We start from the raw sequence: 19,465 nt of genomic DNA, 5'->3' as shown, positions 1-19,465 counted from the left end.
GGTGGTTAACAAATATTTGTGAAGTGAATGAATAAAAGAAACTAAGAAGCTATATTAAAATGGATCACAGTTCCTCAAAGACTTTACTCCTGACAAACATGAAGCTAGGTACACCTTTATAGTCACTTGATTTTCTTTCTTCCCTAGACAAACACTTGTTTTTACTGTAACTTCTGCTTCAGTTCAAGATATATTTTTGTCACCGCAAGTATGGTACTAAAATAAAATGAAGACATGAATTTTTTTTACCGTGATTAAGATTTTGAATAGTATACATGGGATGACCAGTACATGAAAAGCTTTGATTTCAGATTTTTAATAACCTTGATCAATCAGAAAAGCTGTTAAAAAAAATCAGAAAGAAAATACAAGGTTAAGTAAGATAAACACAATAGTATACTCAAAAGACCTTCAGAACATAATTTAGGATGATAAGTAGAAGGTTTCGTATCTGATACCAACTCCCTTGAAATGGCAGTGGCTTCCATTAGCACTAAGAAGAATTCTGAGGCTGTGTCAGGGACCCATAGGAAGAAGTGCTGAGGCCATCTGCCTGGGGTATGGAATGGGGCAGGGAGCAAATGCTAGCAAGTGATTAACCAACTTTGTCTTCACTATACATGTTCTCTAAACATTGTGATACAAAAACAAAACAAAACAAAAAAAGGCTTTTAACTGTGGAAGTTTAAACAATTTTCACATTTCTTTTTCCATCAATCAACTCTGTTGCCAAACTGTCATAAATGAGTCTATTTAAAACTCCTTTTCTTAATTTCAGAAATTATAAAAGTTTCTTACGGAATATTCTGAGACAAAAGCTTTACAAGTGTTACTCAAAATGTCCAGAGATTTGTGCCAATCTACATACTCTTTGCTACCTATTCACAAAAACTGCAGAAATTGAAAGTATTCAGTAATTTTTATAGCAATTTGATATTGCAACCAAATTTTCATTGTATTTTACAAAAGTTATAGGTCCACAAAGAATTGGAAATTAAAAACAAAAACACTATTCTTTACCAAAGGTCATTTGAGAATCACAGATAGTTGAGAAACACAAAGAAAAATATATGCTCTACTCTTTTATTCTGTGTGTCAGATCAGGGTTTCTCAACCCCGGCATTACTGACATTACAGGCCTTTGTTGTGGGGGGCTGCCCTAGGCACAGCAAAACGTTTAGCATCCCTGGCTTCCACACTACACTATATCATAAGAGTGCCTCCCCTTCTTACCACTTAAACAAAAAAATATTAAACTACAAAATAATCCTACATCTATCCAAGCTAGTTATAGATAAATGAGGCATCTTTTCATGACACTTACATTCCACAGAGTAACAAACACATTAGTACCACCACAATGATCTATCCTACCGGTGCAAAACTGCTTGAGCTATTTTAATCTATTTTTTCCCAACAGCTTCCAGATTTGTATATTACCAAAGTCTTTCACTGGGCTTAATTTTCTAGTTTTTCTTTTCTCTTTCACCACTGTTTAAAAATTCTTATAAAATTTACATTAGTTGTACTGATATAGCTTATTATTTTGATCTATGTTTCAAAGTAACTTGATATAAAGCTTTGCTATAGGCTTTGTATAGTTTAGATTTTCCTTTTTAGTTTCTAGTGACCAATTTTCTTTTTACAACATTTATAGACCTCACATATCATTTATCTGTTTCGCTCACTAAAAGCATATTGCAAACAAAAACCAAAAAATGACAGTAATGTCCAGTTACCCAAATCCTATCTTCCTCTTTTTAAATATGCTGAGCAGACGAGCCAGTCTTGAGTGTAAACTGATGCCAAAAGTCAGGCCCTGAAACCCTCAAAGGCTTAGAGAACTTGGCCACTGGGCCATCAGACCTCAAATCCATCAGATCCCATTTCCTACCCTCGGAAAAGTGCCATACAAACCCCTTCTCCATCTTCAGGGTTACAGCATCATTCCAGTGTGTCCACGATCCTTGAGTTTATTACCACCCTCCTTAGCCTGCAGCGTCTAAAGTATCCCTAAGGACCAGCTTTATTTTTGCTTGACCTTCTTCTTCCATTAATTTATTTTTCTCTGCAGACTTTCCTCAAATATTTTTTGCTATAACTCTTTGATGTGTTTTCTCCTACCTCTGCTGACCAGTAACTATTTCTGCAACTTGTAATATTTATCTTGTTTGTTAGCAATTATTTTGCACCTTCACTTGAGGTTTTTTTTTTGGTTTTGACTGATGATGTTGAACAAATGGGGTCTTGAAAGGGCAGTAAAATTTCCTGCAACCATCACTTTGAAGATGTTTTGGTGTCTTCTGAGTTGTCTTAACCCCAGGTATCTACCAAAATGTTTAACTTACGGGAAATTAGTCTTTGTTTTTACAATTGAATGGTAGGAAAAAGTCATGCTTTTCACCTAAAAAGTCATAATCTACCATATTTCTAAGATTCTAAAACACGTTAACCATAGGCCTCCGACTGAGGTCATAGCATCTCAGAAAAAAAAAAAACTAAAATGTTTTTATTTCAGAATTTCAGAGCACAACCACAAGGACTTACAACTAGGCTATACAACTATGTACGGGGCGGCTCTGGGGAGAAGAAGAAAAAAAGACTGGCAACAGACGTTAGCTCAGGTGGCAATCTTTAAGAAAAAAAGAATTTCAGAAACGCTGAGAATTAAATATATCTGCCCATTTACTAGCCCTCTTCCTCTTTAGAATGCATAATCTCAGAAAGGGTTCACATAAATGGAAACGCAGTGCATGAGTACATCAAATACTCTTGTATTTTTATTACTAATCACAAAAGTTGGTCTGTGGGTCATTTTTAAAATTATTTCTTGTCCTTCTGAAAAATCTGTTATTCTGAGATACACGTAAATTTTTCAAAAACATCTCTCTGCCTTTAGAACCATCTCTGGCCCTACCATTCTCTGTAGCTGACGATAAGGGTAATGTACACGTATTCAGGGTGACAGACACAATAGATTAACATAGGTGCCAGATCCTTTATTTGTTCCTATCTTTTGCAACAATCCTATAACAAGATATTTTTCTTTCCTCTTAAAAAGAGGAGACTGAAGCCCAGAGAGTTTACAGAAGTTGCCTATCATCACACTCTTAGGAGATAGTTGACTGGGGTTTAAACCCACTGGTCTGATTACAAAGCTTACCTACTATCCACCATACAAGATGCCAACAAACCCACCGATCCTCAATTAACTACGCTCTCTCAATTTCTTCAAGTGTCAACAGTAACCTAGACTAGAAATCTGAAGTTATTTCGGTTATTTTGTCTCCTCCCATTACCAATTCTATTCCTTGCATTTAGTCATCTAGAATTGCCAATCCCTGCCTATAATACTTCTCTCTCCATTCTATCCGCAGTTATGCTTATGATTACTACAATAGCTTCACAAATGAAATCCATGCCTTGTGTCTTCTTACACCATTATTCTACATGAAACTCTTTCATTACGCTTCTCTTTGAATCTAGAAAGTAAGAAAGTACAATCGCTTTCCTTTGCCTATCACATCAAATATATGTTCTCTGCTACTCCATCAACTGGTCCTATCTCATTAAATCTCTGTTTTCAAAACTGTTCCACGTTAGGTCCCTCTGCTATCCGCTCACATAAATGTATAAGTGCTTAAACAGTGTCTGAATTGTTCTCCAGATTTTATGCTCTGGCTATTTTCTGTACCTGTTTCTTTCTCCCAGACATACTTATTTTCTTTGAAGGAAGAAACCACTTTCCATTCTTGGTTCTTCCCAATCATACCCAGGACGGTTCGTAACCAATAACTGTGCATAGTTTCCAAAGGAAATTAGTGGAAAATCAAGTATGTTTTGTAAGAACGAATGGTGCAAATTATTTAAGGAATCCAAGTGGAATGCCAGTGAAACTATTACCGATTTTTGAGAAAGTAGATAATATTGAGGACAGCACATCTTTATCTAGAACTCAGTGAACTAAAAAAAAGGTAAAAAGTTCAAACGCATAGCATACTGGGAATGCAAATTAGCATATATTTTATTCTGTAATTTCATTAGCTTTATGACTCTTAGTTGGGGAATAGGATAAACATCATCCGAAGCATAAATTTAAAACTTAACCCGAAGTAGTATTTTCACTTGTGTGTAGTGACAAGAGTTGCTGTGAAAAAAAACCAAAAAACTGCTAATGAAATTTTCATTTCAGCATTCATTCTATAAAATACTATTATCAGAGCCTGAGGTAGGAGCAAGGGCTATCAAGACAACATCCCTTACATAGTCCCTTATCTCTAATGCTAATGGATTTCCCAAAACAGCAAAAGGAACTGAAAATCTCGGTTTCCTCTACTCTCAAATAAGTTAGATTAGCATATCTGTAATGTAGCGTGGCAAGATGAGACCTGGAGCTTTTCTGCTAAGAGGTTAACATGTGGCTGAACTTGGAAAGTAAAGAAAAGGTAGTTTTATTTCCCCCTTTAGCCTGAAGAAGTTTGAATTCTAATATGAGGGCAAAGACTAATACTATTAGTAAAACAAACTAAAAAAGGTAGTTTTTCATACCACCTCCAATTATATGAGCTCCAGACTCCTAAATCCCTTTTTAGATAAAAACTTTTTAAGACCACAAACATAACATGAACTGACAGCATGTCAAGCTTCTTCTATGAGTTTGGCAAACATTCATAATGATGATTATGATGCCAAGTCAATACTTGCAAGCAAATGATTTGCTTCCTCAAAACACCTTGATCTTAGCATTTTTGGTCTCACTGGATTGAAAGCAAAAGTGAATCCTTATTACAAGATGACTTCCCTTTTCTGAAGTGGGGTTTAAATAGTTTGGCTGCTTTCCAGGTGTGACGTCCCACCCTACGAGTTCATTCACTCCTGCAGAGTCCACTGGCATCCTTGTGCTCTAAAGAGCTGTTAGACCTCTCAGAGTAGAGAGGGTGAGTTGAGAAGGTGTCACAGAGGAGGAAGGCGGTCCCACATAGGTCACAATTGTGTAGCTGTGTACAGTGCACATGCTGCATCCTTCATAACATCTGGTGCATAATAAGGGCTCAATGTTTTTCCTTCAATTTACTTGTAAAATCATTAACGTTACCTATATGAAGACATTATAACCGCCATAGGTTAAAACACTGCACTGGTAACTAATGCCTCTAAAATTAGGTCACATGAAATCTGGAACCTGAAACTGAGAGGAGTTTCCTTTTAGACTTCAAGCCAATATCCAGACCGCTTACATGACAAGTATACCAAGGGGCTGAGGGGGAACAGAGAGCCTAGACTGTCACGGTGACCTGATAAATGAGGTAACACCAATAAAGTACCTGGCACCCGGAGCTCCTTTAACCTCGGTTCCATTTCCCTCCCCCACACATCATGTCCCTCCTTCCGACACCACATCATTTGACCCAAAGTTGAAGTGGTAATGATTCAAAATGAATAATCAAACTTGTCTCCTTATTCCCAAAATCTGTATGGCCCCTTAGAGATCTAGTAGCGTACTGTTGCTCACAGAATGAAATAAATTACTCTTATCCAAGGTGATCTGCACTAATTCTTAAAGGGTCATTTTGCAAAGTAGAATCTAGATATTAATATGAAAATTTCAACTTTAATATGGTTAACAATGTTTCAATCAACAAAAATGGGCAGAAAAATATCATAAACATGTAAAAACCCATCACTTCAATAATATACTTAGTATTAAGGTGTTCACAAACCGGTTGGGAAGTAAACACTTTGTCAGGGACTAACTTCTGACAAGCATGTAGAAACTGAAAGCACCCTGTAGGGTAAAATCCACGCCGTGGGAACAGCGGGCTGTGACCGTCTATGTCCCGACAAGCAGGACAGTTAAAGACCAGGCTCAGAGGCCAGGCCCTGGGGCACGCCCCCCCACCGCCCTGCCCCATCCCGGGACCTCCAGCTCACGCCTGAGCACCCCGACATCAGGTGCCGAGGCCCAAGGGCAAAGAAACTTCCTCTTCTCGGGCGGGTGTGGGGCCTGGCCGGCGGGCTCGGATACTGAGCCGGAGCCAGGCCCAGGGCCCCGTCCCTCCTGGCCTCACCGCCCTCAGGGGCTCGCGTCGGGCGCCCCCAACCCCGGCCGAGCCGGCGCCGCGCCCCGGGACCCCCGCGCCACCCTGCAGCCCCGCACCTGAGGATGTTGTCCGCGTAGGTGAGCAACAGCTTGGAGGCCTCCAGGAAGGTCTCCGGGGTGTTCTGGCAGAGCTCGGCCACGGCGGGCGACGCGGAGCCCGAAGAGCTGCCGAGCGCCGCTGCCGCCATGCTTGAGCGCCCGCCGCCGTCGCCGCCCCCAGCGCGCCGCGTCCCGCACTGAGCAGGCGCCTCAGCGCGCCGCCGCCGTGGGCCGCGAGGGCTGGGGGATTCTGCGCCAGGGGCGGCTGGCTCGGCCGGGAGGGGCCCTGTTCGGGACGGGTGGGGGGCACTGGGCAGAGAGGGGTCGGAGGCTCTGCCGGGAGGGAGCTTGTTCGGGAGGGGCGGGGGATAGTGAGCGGAGGCGCTCGGCAGAAAGGGGCTGGGGCCTCGGCAGGGAGGGGCGGGGGGCTCGGCCGGGAGGGACGGCGGGGGTGCGGGGGGAGGTGGCAGGGAGGGGCGGAGGGGCGGGAGCTTATTGGGGGGGGGCAGGAGCCTCGTCTGGGCGGTCTGGGGCTGATGGGAAGGCCGGGTGTTTCGACCAGGAGGGGCAGGGGCTTGGTTGTCAAGGCCCGGGGGCTTCGGCCAGAAGGGGCAAGGTGCTAGGTTATCTGGGTCGGGGGAAGTTTGGCCAGGACTGGTGGGGCGTCTGGTGATCAGGGCCGGGAGCAGGGTTGGGAGTAGGGTGGGAGGGCTGGTCGGGAGGAGCTGGGGGTCCCGCCAGGAGGGGTGGGCCAGCCGGTGCTGGCCTGTGCAGGCCGACGCGTCTTAGAAAGCCGAGTTCCTCCGCGCCCCAGAGCCAGCCTCGATTGATCCAGCCAGGAAGGTGGGGAAAACCCGTATAAGTCCAACCAACCACCCCCTTTCCCCTAAATAAAACAGTCCTACAGCTTCTCCTCGCAGATTGTCTGGCCTTCCTAGATAGGTGTGGATATAGGTGTGGATGAAACACCCCAGGGGAAGGTGCAACAAACGTTCAAAAACAAACGCGTGGCTGTAAACTCTGCTGCGTTGGATTCTTTTTAGAATTAGGTGAATGATTGAAAATCTCTTGAGCTCAATGATGCCTCTGAAAGAAGTGTTTTTCAAACCGCAGGTTGCAACATAGTGGGTTGTGGCCTCAGTTTACCTTGTGACCGGCATAAAACACGTTCACAATAAGGACAAACTAGAATAGAATGGGAAGGAGAGGAAAGAATGTAAAAATACACATCCCACTTAAGGGTAAGTATTATTTTGTGACTCCGTTTTGCAGGCAGATCATGTGATCAGTGTCTTTTATTCCTCTTAGACCATGAGTCCTAACCTCTTTAATCTACTCTGCCTCACCCTTGAAAGTTTGTAGTTTACCAATGGCTCCCTTCTTTCAATTCCTTTCTCTCAACAAATATTTTTCTTGACCTTATGTTTTTAAGCTAACTTACTTGCCTAAGTAGCTTCTTTAAATTTTCTTAATGCTTTCTCTTTTATTTGCTTTTAAAATTTGAAATTTTCTTTCAGTGTCTCCTAGCAAGACCCTGGGCTGTGCCATCCACTTCAATTACCATTCATCTGCCAGATATAAGTGAAAAGTTTTTAATATGTAGGTTTTTGGATCAGCTTCCAAGAATAGTGTGTTCAATCAACAGCTGCTAGCTGCTGTAACTAGAATTTTCACTGACCTAACACAGAGAAATTTCTTTCTTGTTCACCTAACAGTTTAATAATGCAGGTGTCATTAGTCAGCAGGCAGCTTGCCTCCATGTAATGATTGAGGGACCCAGCATCCTTGCATCCTGGAGAAAGGTCAACAAACATTTTCTGTAAAGAGCCAAATAGTAAATGTTTAAGGCTTTGTAGCCATCAGGTCTCTGTTTAAAATATTTAACTCTGCATCCGCAGTTTTAGTGCATAGACAATACTTTAAAATGAACAGGCATGGCTATGTTCCAATGAAACTTTATTTACAGAGACAGAGAGCCTACTGGATTTCGCCTGTAGTTTGTTAACTCCTGCTATGGAGCCTCAGAGACTTCTGCATTTAGTTAGCGGTTGGGCTGAAAGCAGGCATACCTGCTTCTTAACCACATGGGCCCAGAAATAACATACAGCATTTTCTCTGTCATATTGTTGGCAAAAATGAAGCCCCATCCAGATAAAATGGGGGAGGGGGTAGGGAGGCTGGGAAATGTAGTCCCTAGCTGGACAGGCCCCACAACTCTAAAGGATGGAAGGTTAGGGGGCTGGGGTTATTATAACTAGCTGTCTCTACCACAAACTATATTCCTGTCGATGAAAATAATCCATAACCAATCTATAAATGAAAATTTGGGAGAGTTTAGTCTGAGCTAGAATGTGAGGACCATGGCCCGGGAGAGTCCTTCCACAAAGGAAGGGAGCACTCCAAAGAAGCAGGGGTACACAGGGTGGTTATATACCCTCAAAGAGGATGTTTCACATATGATTGAAATGTCCCTCTTAGAATAGTCACAAGATTGCCCTGTTGGCACAGTGTTTGATGGACACAGCAGGTAGTGGGTCTGCTATCTCGGTGGGAGTAGCAGGAAGTCTATTGTCTTGAGCTGGGCAGTCACAGGTGAGTGCAGCAATCAGTTCCTAGCCTGAGGAAAGATGCTTAATCTTTAAGGAAATGCCAACATTGGGAGGGGGAGGGAAGCTGCACCTTTATCTCAAGGGCCTTTGTTCTTGCCATAGGGAATGTCTAAAGCAGATATACAATGCATGCTCAACGGCCACGGTCAGGCCCTTTTGGAAAAACAAGGTCAGGCCGAATTAGGTTCTCACCAAATGGCTACCTCATATATACTGCAATATATCCTATTGCTTGCCATTTCTGTTTGTCATTCCCCTTAATTTGAGTTTCTTTTTTCCATTACCACGTTTATTTATCCTTATAATAATTGTTAAGGTTATTATATATTATATAGTATTTATGATTTTTTTTGAAAGCAAGAGAAAACTTTTTTCCCAGTAAAATCTTAGGAGGGAACCTGGTATATACAAAACACCAAAGTGAAGGTGCTCTAGAATTGAAGCAGAAGGGGGGAGGGGAGGAAGAGAATGCCATCAGCACAGCCTTCCCTTTGACAGAGATAATAGTGTGGGGACTGGAAGTGGCCACCCCAAGATATGTCTCTTTGGCGTGAGGATTATTTGAGGCTGATTGCTTTTGATAAACTGGGACAGGAGTGGAACTTGCTTGGCCTTTGTTAGGAGACATTTACCTTTGTAAGGTAAATCTCTATCTGTAAAAGGTGCCTCCCTCTCTGTACCAGGAAGAAGAAAGGAGATGACCTTGTCTCTAGAAACTCTTAATCAATGGGGAAGGCAAGGACTTAAATCTGCATTTGTTTGTTGTGCTTGTCTAGTAACCTCCTGTAACTGACTTCCCTCCCCCTCCCAACATTGGCATTTCTTTAAGGATTAAGCATCTTTCCTTAGGCTAGGAACTGATTGCTGCACTCACCTGTGACTGCCTAGCTCCAGACAATAGACTTGCCTCCTGCTATGCCAACCGAGATAGCAGACCCACTATCTGCTGTGTCCATCAAGCACTGTGCCGACAGGGCAATCTTGTGACTATTGTGGGAGGGACATTTCAATCACATGTGAAATATCCTGTTTGGGGGTATATAACCACTCTGTGCACCCCACTTCTTCAGTGTGCTTTCTCCCTTCGAGAAGAAAGGCCCCAGGCCATGGTTCCTTATAAAGCTTTGTTTAATTTTCTCTCGCTATTCTGTCTCATGTGAATTTAATTCGTTCTCCAGCCACACGAACCCACACTTAGGTAGAGGAAAAGTCTTACTCCCCTACAATAGCCTTCGGGTACCTTTGTGGGGAACATGCAACCACAGTTTGAAAACCAGCTCCATAGAGTGTACAGTCCATAAATCAAAGAAGTCATCACTTCACAGGTAATTCAGTAAGTTATTATTTTAAATCACCTAAAATTTAAATCCTTCCAAATCATAATTTACCAATACTTCTGTTAAAGTTCTTGAGTAACTACAATCTCTTTTGTATACTACCATTTATGAAACTATTAAGGGAATTTATTATAATAAGGGACTTTGACTCATTCTTTTCCCTGTCTGCTTCTTCCACTTGAGTCAACTTGAAAATATTTTGATATTTGCTTCCTTTAGAAGAGTTGAAGATATTAAGCTACCCTTAATCTCTTTATCCCAACCATTTCTTCAAACAACAAAAGGATGTTCTAGTATTAAATCAGCTTTGAACTTCCTGTTCTTTTACTTGATTTTTTTTGCTCCAAAACAATGAATTTTTTTCAGAATTCTAGCTGTATAAAGCACACCATATTTAGGGGTGACACATGGTGGCACTATTCTTAAAAGTAATATTGAAAAAAGAACTTGGGGCTGGCCCCGTGGCTGAGTGGTTAAGTTCGCGTGCTCCGCTGCAGGCGGCCCAGTGTTTCGTTGGTTCGAATCCTGGGCGCGGACATGGCACTGCTCATCAAACCACGCTGAGGCAGCGTCCCACATGCCACAACTAGAAGGACCCACAACGAAGAATATACAACTATGTACCGGGGGGCTTTGGGGAGAAAAAGGAAAAAATAAAATCTTTAAAAAAAAATAAAAAGAAAGAAAGAAAGAAGGAACTAATCTATTAAACTTTCCCCAGGATCAATTTTGTCGTAAAAAAGAAAATGTTGACCTCAATAAAGACCATCAGCAAGGAGTTGCAGTCCTTCAGGAATTCATTATTGTGTGATTGCATTAAGTGATTAACCAACAACTATTTATTGAGCACCTGTTGTGTGCAAAGCAGTCTGAGTTAGATGACATGAGGCTTTTAATCTAGGAAGAAAGACAAAACTAACGATAACTTACAGATAGCCCTTTAGTTGATGAAACAAAAAAGGTATTGTGAAAAGAACAACAAAAGTCATTTGGTAAGAAATGCACAGACCAGTGCATGTACACTAGCCAATATAAAGGGTATGTGTTTATTCATTCATAATCCATCCATTCACCGAATATTTATGAAGTGGCTACTAAATGCCATGCACAGTGCTAGGCGCTATGAAGCAGGGAAGGAAATAAGCACAGGCCCTACTTTCAAGGAGGTCACAATGAGTTCACAGCAGGGGTTAGGCCAGCAGCCTCAGGAGCAGCACCAGGGAACTTGTCGGAAAGATAGTCTCAAGCCCCATCTTTAAAGGTGAGGCCCAGCAATGTAGTAACAACTCTTCAGGTGATTTAATGCACACTCAAGTTTGAGAACTAATTTAGAGGAAGGAAAACTTCACTATGGGTTGCAGTTTCATGGAAGAGGAAGAGTTTGAAGAGAGCCCTTAAATTTGGAGGTTAAGGAGGTGAGGAAGGGGAGGACTTCCAAGCTGTGGCAGAACGCCCCCCATTTAACCAGGGACAACATCCTAGCAATGTTTCCTCCTCAGCATCTCTTGCATCTCTCCACCCTGCCAATAACTTAGTTCATCATCTTTTTCCAGTCTTAACTCTCTTCGCGTGTCCACCTCAACATGCCCCCAATCCTTGCTTGCTGCTGCAACAGTCATCTTTCTCAAGCACACATCTGATCATGTTATTCTTCCCGTAAAAAGTTTTCTCTGGCTACCCCTTACCCACACTCTAAAGTCAAACGGTGGGAGGAGCCACGCAAGTAACTGCAGTGTACAAAGTGGCTTTGTTCAACACTAAAAGAAGTAGCAGAGACCCTGCTGAAGGGAATGAGACTTTACCGTATCTGTCCTAGAGGAATTTAGACTCAGTAAAAGAATGTGCACCCCAAATTAGACCAGGACTGCCAGCATACCATCTCTATAGGGTCAAATCCAAAATCTGCAGCATGCTACCCAGACTTTTGGGGCTTGGCCCCTGCTTCACTCGCATGCTTTTACTGTTGCTTTGTCCCATACCTCAAATTCAACATGGACCATATTGAACTACTAGCAGTTTGTGGAAGATACCGTCCTCAGGGGTCTGTTCTACTCCACCTGTCAGGATGCCCTTCCCCACCCAAGTTACTAGACTAACATTTACTCATCTTTCAGGATGCAGTTCAAGGATCATTTTTAATCCTATCCTAACTTTGGAAGGTAGCATTGACCTAGTTGTCCCTTTTGTCTTATTATAATAATTCTAGTATATTCCATTATAGTACCTGTTTCAGTAGTTTGCACATTATGTTTCCATACTAGACTAGACTATGAACTTCTTGAAAGCAAGAACCATGCCCTATTCATTTCTGTATGCCAGCTTCTAGCAGAAGGTAGGAGGAAAATGAATGCTGAACAAACTGAAGTACAAGCAAAGATAGAGAGATACAAAAAGAAAAGCTAAAGTCAATCCAGAGATAGCAAGAAGATCAGTTTTGCTGGGTAGAAATTATTTGATAGAGAATAGGAGCTATAACTGGAAGGACAGTTTTGAATCGGATTAGAAAAAATTTAAGTAACCTAAGAAGTCTGAACAGGCGGCTACAGTAAGTTGAGCCCGTTTGCAGATTTTGGTGCAAGAAACATCATGATATTGTAGCAAGGAATATGGTACTAAATCACATGCAGCTATTAGGATATCATAAAATTCCCCACCCCTTCCAAACCAAAGGAAAGGAGATAAGAGGTAGAACTAAAAATGAAATGACTTTTTGGTGGTTTTATTTTTCTACAAGATTTTAACTGATTTATCACTTCTTTTGTGACATTACAAAAGAAAAACAAAACGGCACATGAATTTGGCTTCAAAGAAAATGTAGGTCTTTTCATATTATTTAAAAATATTGTATAGCAATGAAAAGAGAGAGCAAGTTTGGGTACTTCTCACTTATCAAGTTTGTTATTTTATAACCACGTGTTTGATTTAATTCCTCTTAAAGCAACTATTGTCACTGAATGAAGGTCATGCTAAGAAGTGACTGAATATGCCTTGGATCAAGGATGACTCAAGGGCATACTGGGCTTCCCTGAAGACAGTTTTTCCAAACTCATTTAAATCTAGTGCTAACCAGAAAAAACTAAGCTTGACTCAAATTCTTCTCTAGAGCTGGCAAAGAACACAAAGCACTCTACCTGGAACCAATCTGATTAAAAGACATTGCTCAGAAAGAAACAAATATGTCTGGGAGGTTCAGACGCAGATTATATGGTCAATCCTTTATATGAGAAAAGAAAAAGGATGCACTGCACGTGAGCAACAGATGGGCAAGAGCTGGGCTAACATGAGCACTAGAGGGTCATCTAAATAAACCCACCTTGCTGATTTCTTACTTTTTTATACAGATTCACAGCCAGTTCTAAGCAAATAAAGTTGCTGAATTTTCCAGACCCTTAGAAATAAATGTCTCCATTCTTCTCAGACATTGGGTATGATATTTTAAGCACTGCCCCAGATCCAGCAACAATTTTTTAAAAGTAAAAATAACTTTATTACAAAAGCATTATTTATTGTAGAAAAGACAGTAAATAAAGCTAAGCAAAAATAAGGGGTGGGAACATCACCGTTATTGTACCTCCTTGCAGACCTTATCAAAAAACCTTTTTTTAAAAAAATATACTGTTTTGTAACTTGTATCTCCTAACAGTTTCAACATCTTTCCACATTAATCTTCACGTATAAAATTATTTTAAACGGTCACACAGCATTTAGATATACCACAAAATACACACCCATTTCCTGATGGGCATTTTGGTTAGTTCTACTTCACTGTTATAAGTAACTTTGGGATGTACAGTAATAACTTTGAGGCTGCCGTAATTTCCTTAATTCTTTCCCAGGATTCCAGTGGCACATGATGGTGTCCGTTCTCCCACAACAGAAGAATGGGCATTATCATTGCCAAAAAAAAAAAAAATCCCGTTTTGATGGGCAAAAATGCCCTCTCATCGCGTTATGTGCACGTTCTTGATTACCTTCGGGTCACTGCAATAGGGAAACAAGTTTCTGCGACAGCACCCGAAACCCCTACTGCCTCTTACGGCCTGACCTCTGCCAAGGTGACGCGCACCACGGGCAACCGGCTGAAGCCGGCTCGGACGCAACGCATGCGTGTGCGTGCGCATTGCAGAGTAGCGTGTGCGCGTGCGCAAGCGAGCATAGTCGTCCTGGACGGCGGCTGCGCAGCCGGTGCGAGGCTGGTTAAAGGTATACCGTGCTCTCTGCGCTTCTTCTTCCGCCCCTCTGCCGCCTAATGGGGTCGGGATTGGATCGGGGAGACGGGACTCTGGTAACCTGAGGCCAGGTTTCTTTTCCTCTCGCCCTACTTTCTTCGCTTGTGTGTGGTGGTGCTTGAGAGGCGGTGCGGAAATTGGCCACACCCCCTTACTCCCCGTCCCTGACCTTCGTCTTTTCTGAAACCGTGGTTATTTCTACGCTTCGAAGATCAATAAAGGCCACTAACCCCATCTCAAAGAATAGGCCCTGAAATGTGTTTTGTGCCACTGACACTAGAAATACTATTTAGAATAAGACCTTGGTAATCCTGAAAAACGGTGCTTTCTGCAGCCCATATTGGGCTAGGAAAGCCTTTGTATTTTTCATTGTACAATTCTATTTTGGTAAATTGAATGAATCATTTCACCTCTTTGTCTTGGAATGTCTGAGGGTACTTACGGTTTAAAAAGGGAGTTAAGTCCAAACAGATGTTTTGATGATAAGTATAAATTAAAATGGTGTAACATTACTTTCCCTATGCTTATTAACAGCTGACACCAAGCACATGAAAGAACACCTCGCTATTCCTTAGAGCTTTAAGCTGTTTAAGCAACAGTGAGTACCTCCTGGCCGTGTTGTGATCTATTACAGGAATGTGTTTCTGATCGTCTGAATGTCAACCATGTTGTCAAACTGCTTGCAAAATTTCCTAAAAATTACCAACCCTCACCTTCTATATTCAAGATCATGCCAGCGATTAATAAGAAGTAAAAGGAGGTTTTTCGGAACTGTACCAACATCCAGATTGCGTAGGCGGGTTGTCATTACAGGCATTGGCTTGGTGACTCCTCTTGGTGTTGGAACTCAGCTAGTATGGGATCGTCTTATACGAGGAGAGAGTGGAATTGTTTCACTGGTTGGTGAAGAGTATAAGAGTATCCCTTGCAGTGTTGCTGCTTATGTGCCAAGAGGTTGTGACGAAGGTCAGTTCAATGAACAAAACTTTGTGTCCAAATCAGATGTCAAGTCCATGTCTTCTCCCACCATTATGGCCATTGGGGCTGCAGAGTTAGCCATGAAAGATTCCGGCTGGCACCCTCAGTCTGAAGCTGATCAAGTGGCTACTGGTGTTGCAATCGGCATGGGAATGATTCCTCTTGAAGTTGTTTCCGAAACTGCTTTGATGTTTCAGACGAAAGGTTACAGTAAAGTCAGCCCATTCTTTGTCCCTAAGATTCTGGTCAATATGGCAGCAGGCCAGGTCAGCATTCGATATAAACTCAAGGGCCCCAATCATGCAGTATCTACAGCCTGTACCACAGGAGCTCATGCTGTGGGAGACTCTTTTAGATTTATAGCCCATGGGGATGCTGATGTGATGGTGGCTGGAGGTACAGATTCTTGCATTAGCCCTTTATCTCTTGCTGGGTTTTCCAGAGCCCGTGCTCTGAGCACAAACTCTGATCCTAAGTTGGCATGTCGACCGTTTCATCCAAAGAGAGATGGTTTTGTCATGGGAGAAGGTGCAGCTGTGCTGGTGCTGGAAGAACACGAACATGCTGTTCAAAGAGGGGCCCGGATCTATGCTGAAGTTTTGGGCTATGGACTCTCAGGTGATGCTGGTCACATAACCGCCCCCGATCCTGAAGGAGAAGGTGCCTTAAGGTAAAGACTGGTTGTTTCGTTCAAAATGTTTATTCAAACAAGACATTTTATTGGAGTCTCAAATTAGGGAAAACTGTAGTATCTGGCCCTGGTGTACTATATCTCTGTTGTTTTTCCATTTTAGACTAAACAAATTGTTTTTGAATTCTTTGCTTCAACAGGTTTGACATATTTGAAAGTATTTGAACATCTTTACAAAAACTGGATTTTAGTTAAGGACAGTAAAGTTGTGAAGAAAACCATATGTGTCTTTGCCAACTTTCCATACCTCCAATTGTGCTTAACAACTGTCAGAGTGCTCCCTCCTGTAATCCTCCTCTTTGGCCCTTCATCAGACTTAGACAGTAAAGTCAACCCTCTTTTCTGGATGTGTCTAGTCTCTGCTCCATTTCAGCAGGGTTCTGCTGTTATGAAATCAGCACTTCCCAACTTTTAATCGCCCAGAAATCTTATTAAAATTCATATTCTGACTCTGTGGGTGTAGGGTGGTCCTTGAGAGTCTGCATTTCTAACAAGCTCCCAGGACATGTTGATGCTGCTGGTCTGAGGACCACACTTTGAAAAGCAAATTGCTATTATTGTAGAAGAGATAGTGAGCTAAGTAAAAAAAAAAAAAAAACAAAAAACTCTGTTAATGTGTTAGCTAATAGTTTAGCCTGCTTAGATCGTATTATGTTTTAACCAGTTAAATTAACCAGGGGTTGGCAAATCTTTTCTGTAAAGGGACAAATAGTGAATATTTTCGGCTTTATGGGCCATAGGATCTTTGTCACTACTGCTCAACTCTGCCTTCTAGTGCGAAAGCAGCCATAAACAATACATAAACAAATGGCTGCGTTCTAATGAAACTATTTACAAAAACAGGCATCTGGCCAGGGCCGTAGTTTACCAACCCCTGAAGTACACTTTTGAATTTAGTGAGTAGTTGCTGTGCTAGAAATGTCAAGCATAGTAGCTAGCTAGATGAAGAAATAGTTATGTTTAGGTGAAACCTTTCAGTGCACTTCAAATTATACTCTGAGCTGCCTTTTAAGGAAATATATGCAGCCTAGAGATCAGTAACTAAAAAAGACATTGTTGACATCCATGAGATTTTTTAAAGGTTCTGCCAGAGAAATGTTTTATTTTTGCTTTTTTTTTTTTTTGGCTTGGATTTGTACTTCTTCATTTATTTAGAATTCTTACATCCTAAATAAACAGGATTTTGAAAGGTTATTTGAAGCACGGAAGTAATGGTTCAGACATTTTTAGATTATTGGGAAATATGCCAAGTTTTATATTTAAATGTGAAAGAAAAAATTAAAACATGGTTATAAAATTTTTCTCCACATTTTAAATCTCTACACACACATACACCCTACTGATAAAAAATTCCTCAAGGAAAAGTTATTTTAGGCTTGAATCAATGTGGTTTTTTCCCCTAAGGAAAAAAATCAACTCAGATAAATGGAAATATATTTTATTGGAGATTATAAAATCCATAGGCTTGTGTGTTTACCTCATGGTGATGAACCAGTCCATGATACCGGGGGTGACTCATTATTCCCGTGCAGATGGCACTCTAATTCACATGGTAATCCAAAAGGGGGTTGTTATTAAAGCAAAGAATTCTTTTCATCCAGTGTACTTGGATATTTCTTTCATATAAGCCATAGAAATTATGAATCCCACGTTCTGATAAGTTTCTTTTCTTATTTTATTAGATGTATGACTGCTGCTGTGAAAGATGCAAGTGTGCAACCTGAGGAGATATCCTATGTCAATGCACACGCTACCTCCACACCATTGGGAGATGCTGCTGAAAACAGAGCTATCAAGCATCTTTTCAAAGACCATGCACACGCCCTTGCAGTTTCCTCTACGAAGGGGGCCACGGGACACCTGCTGGGAGCTGCAGGGGCGCTTGAGGCAGCTTTTACTGCTCTGGCTTGTTATTATCGAAAACTGCCACCTACTTTAAACCTTGACTGTACTGAACCAGAATTTGATCTCAATTATGTTCCACTCAAGGCACAGGAATGGAAAACTCAGAAAAGATGTATTGGACTCACCAATTCCTTTGGTTTTGGTGGTACTAATGCAACACTTTGTATTGCTGGCATGTAGGACAAATTAGTGTAATCAAACAGATTTTTTTTAATGTTATAAACAAACTATATTAAGTGGAGAAATGTTATGTTTATATAAATGTATATTCTTATATATCAATATCCAGATATGCTTTATCTATGTCAGAGTTTGTCAGCCTTGGCACTGCTGATATTTTGAACAGGATAAGTCTTTTTTGGAGAAAGGGGACCTGTCCTATACATTGTAGGATGCTTAACGGCATCCTAGTCTCTACCCACTAAATTCAGATAGCACCCCTTTCTGCAGTTGTGACAACCAAAAATGTCTCTAGACATTGCCAGATGTTTCCTGGGGGACAAAATAGCCCCCATGTGAGAACCCACTGATCTGTTTTCCTAACACTCTAGGTCAAACAACTCTTTATGACATTTCGCCTGCTCCTGTCCCTTCCACAAACATTTGGTGAATAACTCCTGTGTGGTAGGCAGGTTTGCTGCCCTGTACAACTCTAGGCACACCATTCCCATACAATATGTAGAGAAGGAATACAAATATAACTGGAAGTTTGCATCATTGATCAACATTCATTGAAAAAGCAGTCATCCAGCAATGATCTATTTACCGCTTACCCAGCTAGCTCTCTTTTCTTCATTTTATTTATACTGAAATTCAGTAAATTAGTGGAATTTCCCTAAACTTCCAAGCCATCAGTTCTCTGAAGGAAGGACGTGAAATTGGTTTGGCACTTTATTCTTTTTGTATGTATGGTGACACATAGTGGTTAATGGAGATAAAGGTCTTAGGAAGTAGAGCAGAACTTCTTGGTGACTCAAGCCACATCCCCTGGGCCCCCCTCTAAGATTATTGTGGCTGCGGTAGATAGGTTTTGTGTTTGCTTCCAACATCCCATCAGAAGTGCTTGTGGTGCCTCTACTTTTCCCCCTTGGGGCTTTCTGTAAAGCCAAGGGATTTTGTTCATCCCCATCAGCTGAAAGCGTTGGCGGGGGAGCGGGACAGGTTCCCAAGGGCAAAACTCAACCAGTGAAGGATGGGAGTTGATGGGCGAGCACCTCAGACTCCTTTCAGAGCGGTATCTCAGGTTCCCTTGGTTCCTCAGAGGGTTTCCAGTCAGAGGAAACTTCAGTGCTCACAGCTTTAACCAGCTCAGTGAGACCCCCTTTACTGGCTTCTTTTCCTTCCCTGTCCTCCCTGCCTGATTTTTAATTCTGCTCCCAGGAACCACCTCCCAAACAAAGTACTCTCCTTTCTGGGAGACTCAAACTAAGACAGAAAGTTTGTGTTGTAATTGGGCTTTGTCTATCAAAAGTGAATAAGTAGATAAACGGATGTGTGTATTTCTGCAATAGTGAGTAGTGTTCCCTACATTTTAATAGGTTGAATATATTGCCTGCAAACTGACCTTGACTATAGCA

At 41.7% G+C, this 19,465-nt stretch overlaps 2 protein-coding genes across 4 annotated transcripts in view; one reads left to right on the top strand and one right to left on the bottom strand.

Moving 5' to 3' along the window:
• The window catches only part of NGLY1 (N-glycanase 1), a 56,219-nt gene extending 49,807 nt beyond the window's left edge, over positions 1 to 6,412 (bottom strand). Inside the window, exon 1 of one of the 2 annotated variants that reach the window (XM_046680478.1) lies at positions 6,158 to 6,412. In XM_046680478.1, the coding sequence (XP_046536434.1) occupies positions 6,158 to 6,288 (131 nt within the window). In that variant the 5' untranslated portion in view covers positions 6,289 to 6,412. The remainder of the gene's footprint in view (positions 1 to 6,157) is intronic. The other variant, XM_046680471.1, reaches the window with a different exon arrangement.
• Positions 6,413 to 7,257: 845 nt separating this feature from the next.
• OXSM (3-oxoacyl-ACP synthase, mitochondrial) lies at positions 7,258 to 18,170 on the top strand. Of its 2 annotated transcripts, none has more exons than XM_046645199.1 (3): positions 7,258 to 7,380; positions 14,849 to 15,962; positions 17,666 to 18,170. In XM_046645199.1, exons 2-3 carry the CDS (start codon positions 14,971 to 14,973, stop codon positions 18,066 to 18,068), a joined length of 1,395 nt encoding a protein of 464 aa, XP_046501155.1. In that variant the 5' UTR covers positions 7,258 to 7,380; positions 14,849 to 14,970; the 3' UTR covers positions 18,069 to 18,170. The 2 variants fall into 2 exon arrangements, with proteins under 2 accessions (XP_046501155.1, XP_046501149.1); XM_046645193.1 differs by lacking the exon at positions 7,258 to 7,380 and adding an exon at positions 13,985 to 14,288.
• The last annotated feature ends 1,295 nt before the right edge of the window (positions 18,171 to 19,465 follow it).

The sequence above is a fragment of the Equus quagga genome, chromosome 1, assembly GCF_021613505.1.
Source record: "Equus quagga isolate Etosha38 chromosome 1, UCLA_HA_Equagga_1.0, whole genome shotgun sequence".
Taxonomy (NCBI): Eukaryota; Metazoa; Chordata; class Mammalia; order Perissodactyla; family Equidae; genus Equus; species Equus quagga.
The sequence above is the reverse complement of the archived record's forward strand: the minus strand, read 5'-3'. Positions and strand labels throughout refer to the sequence as shown.

Bases quoted from the DNA above. Each gene is read 5' to 3' on its own strand.
- OXSM (XM_046645199.1), top strand. From the start codon at position 14,971: ATGTCAACCATGTTGTCAAACTGCTTGCAAAATTTCCTAAAAATTACC. The intron at 15,963-17,665 runs GTAAAGACTGGT...TTATTTTATTAG, and splicing joins GAAGGAGAAGGTGCCTTAAG to ATGTATGACTGCTGCTGTGA.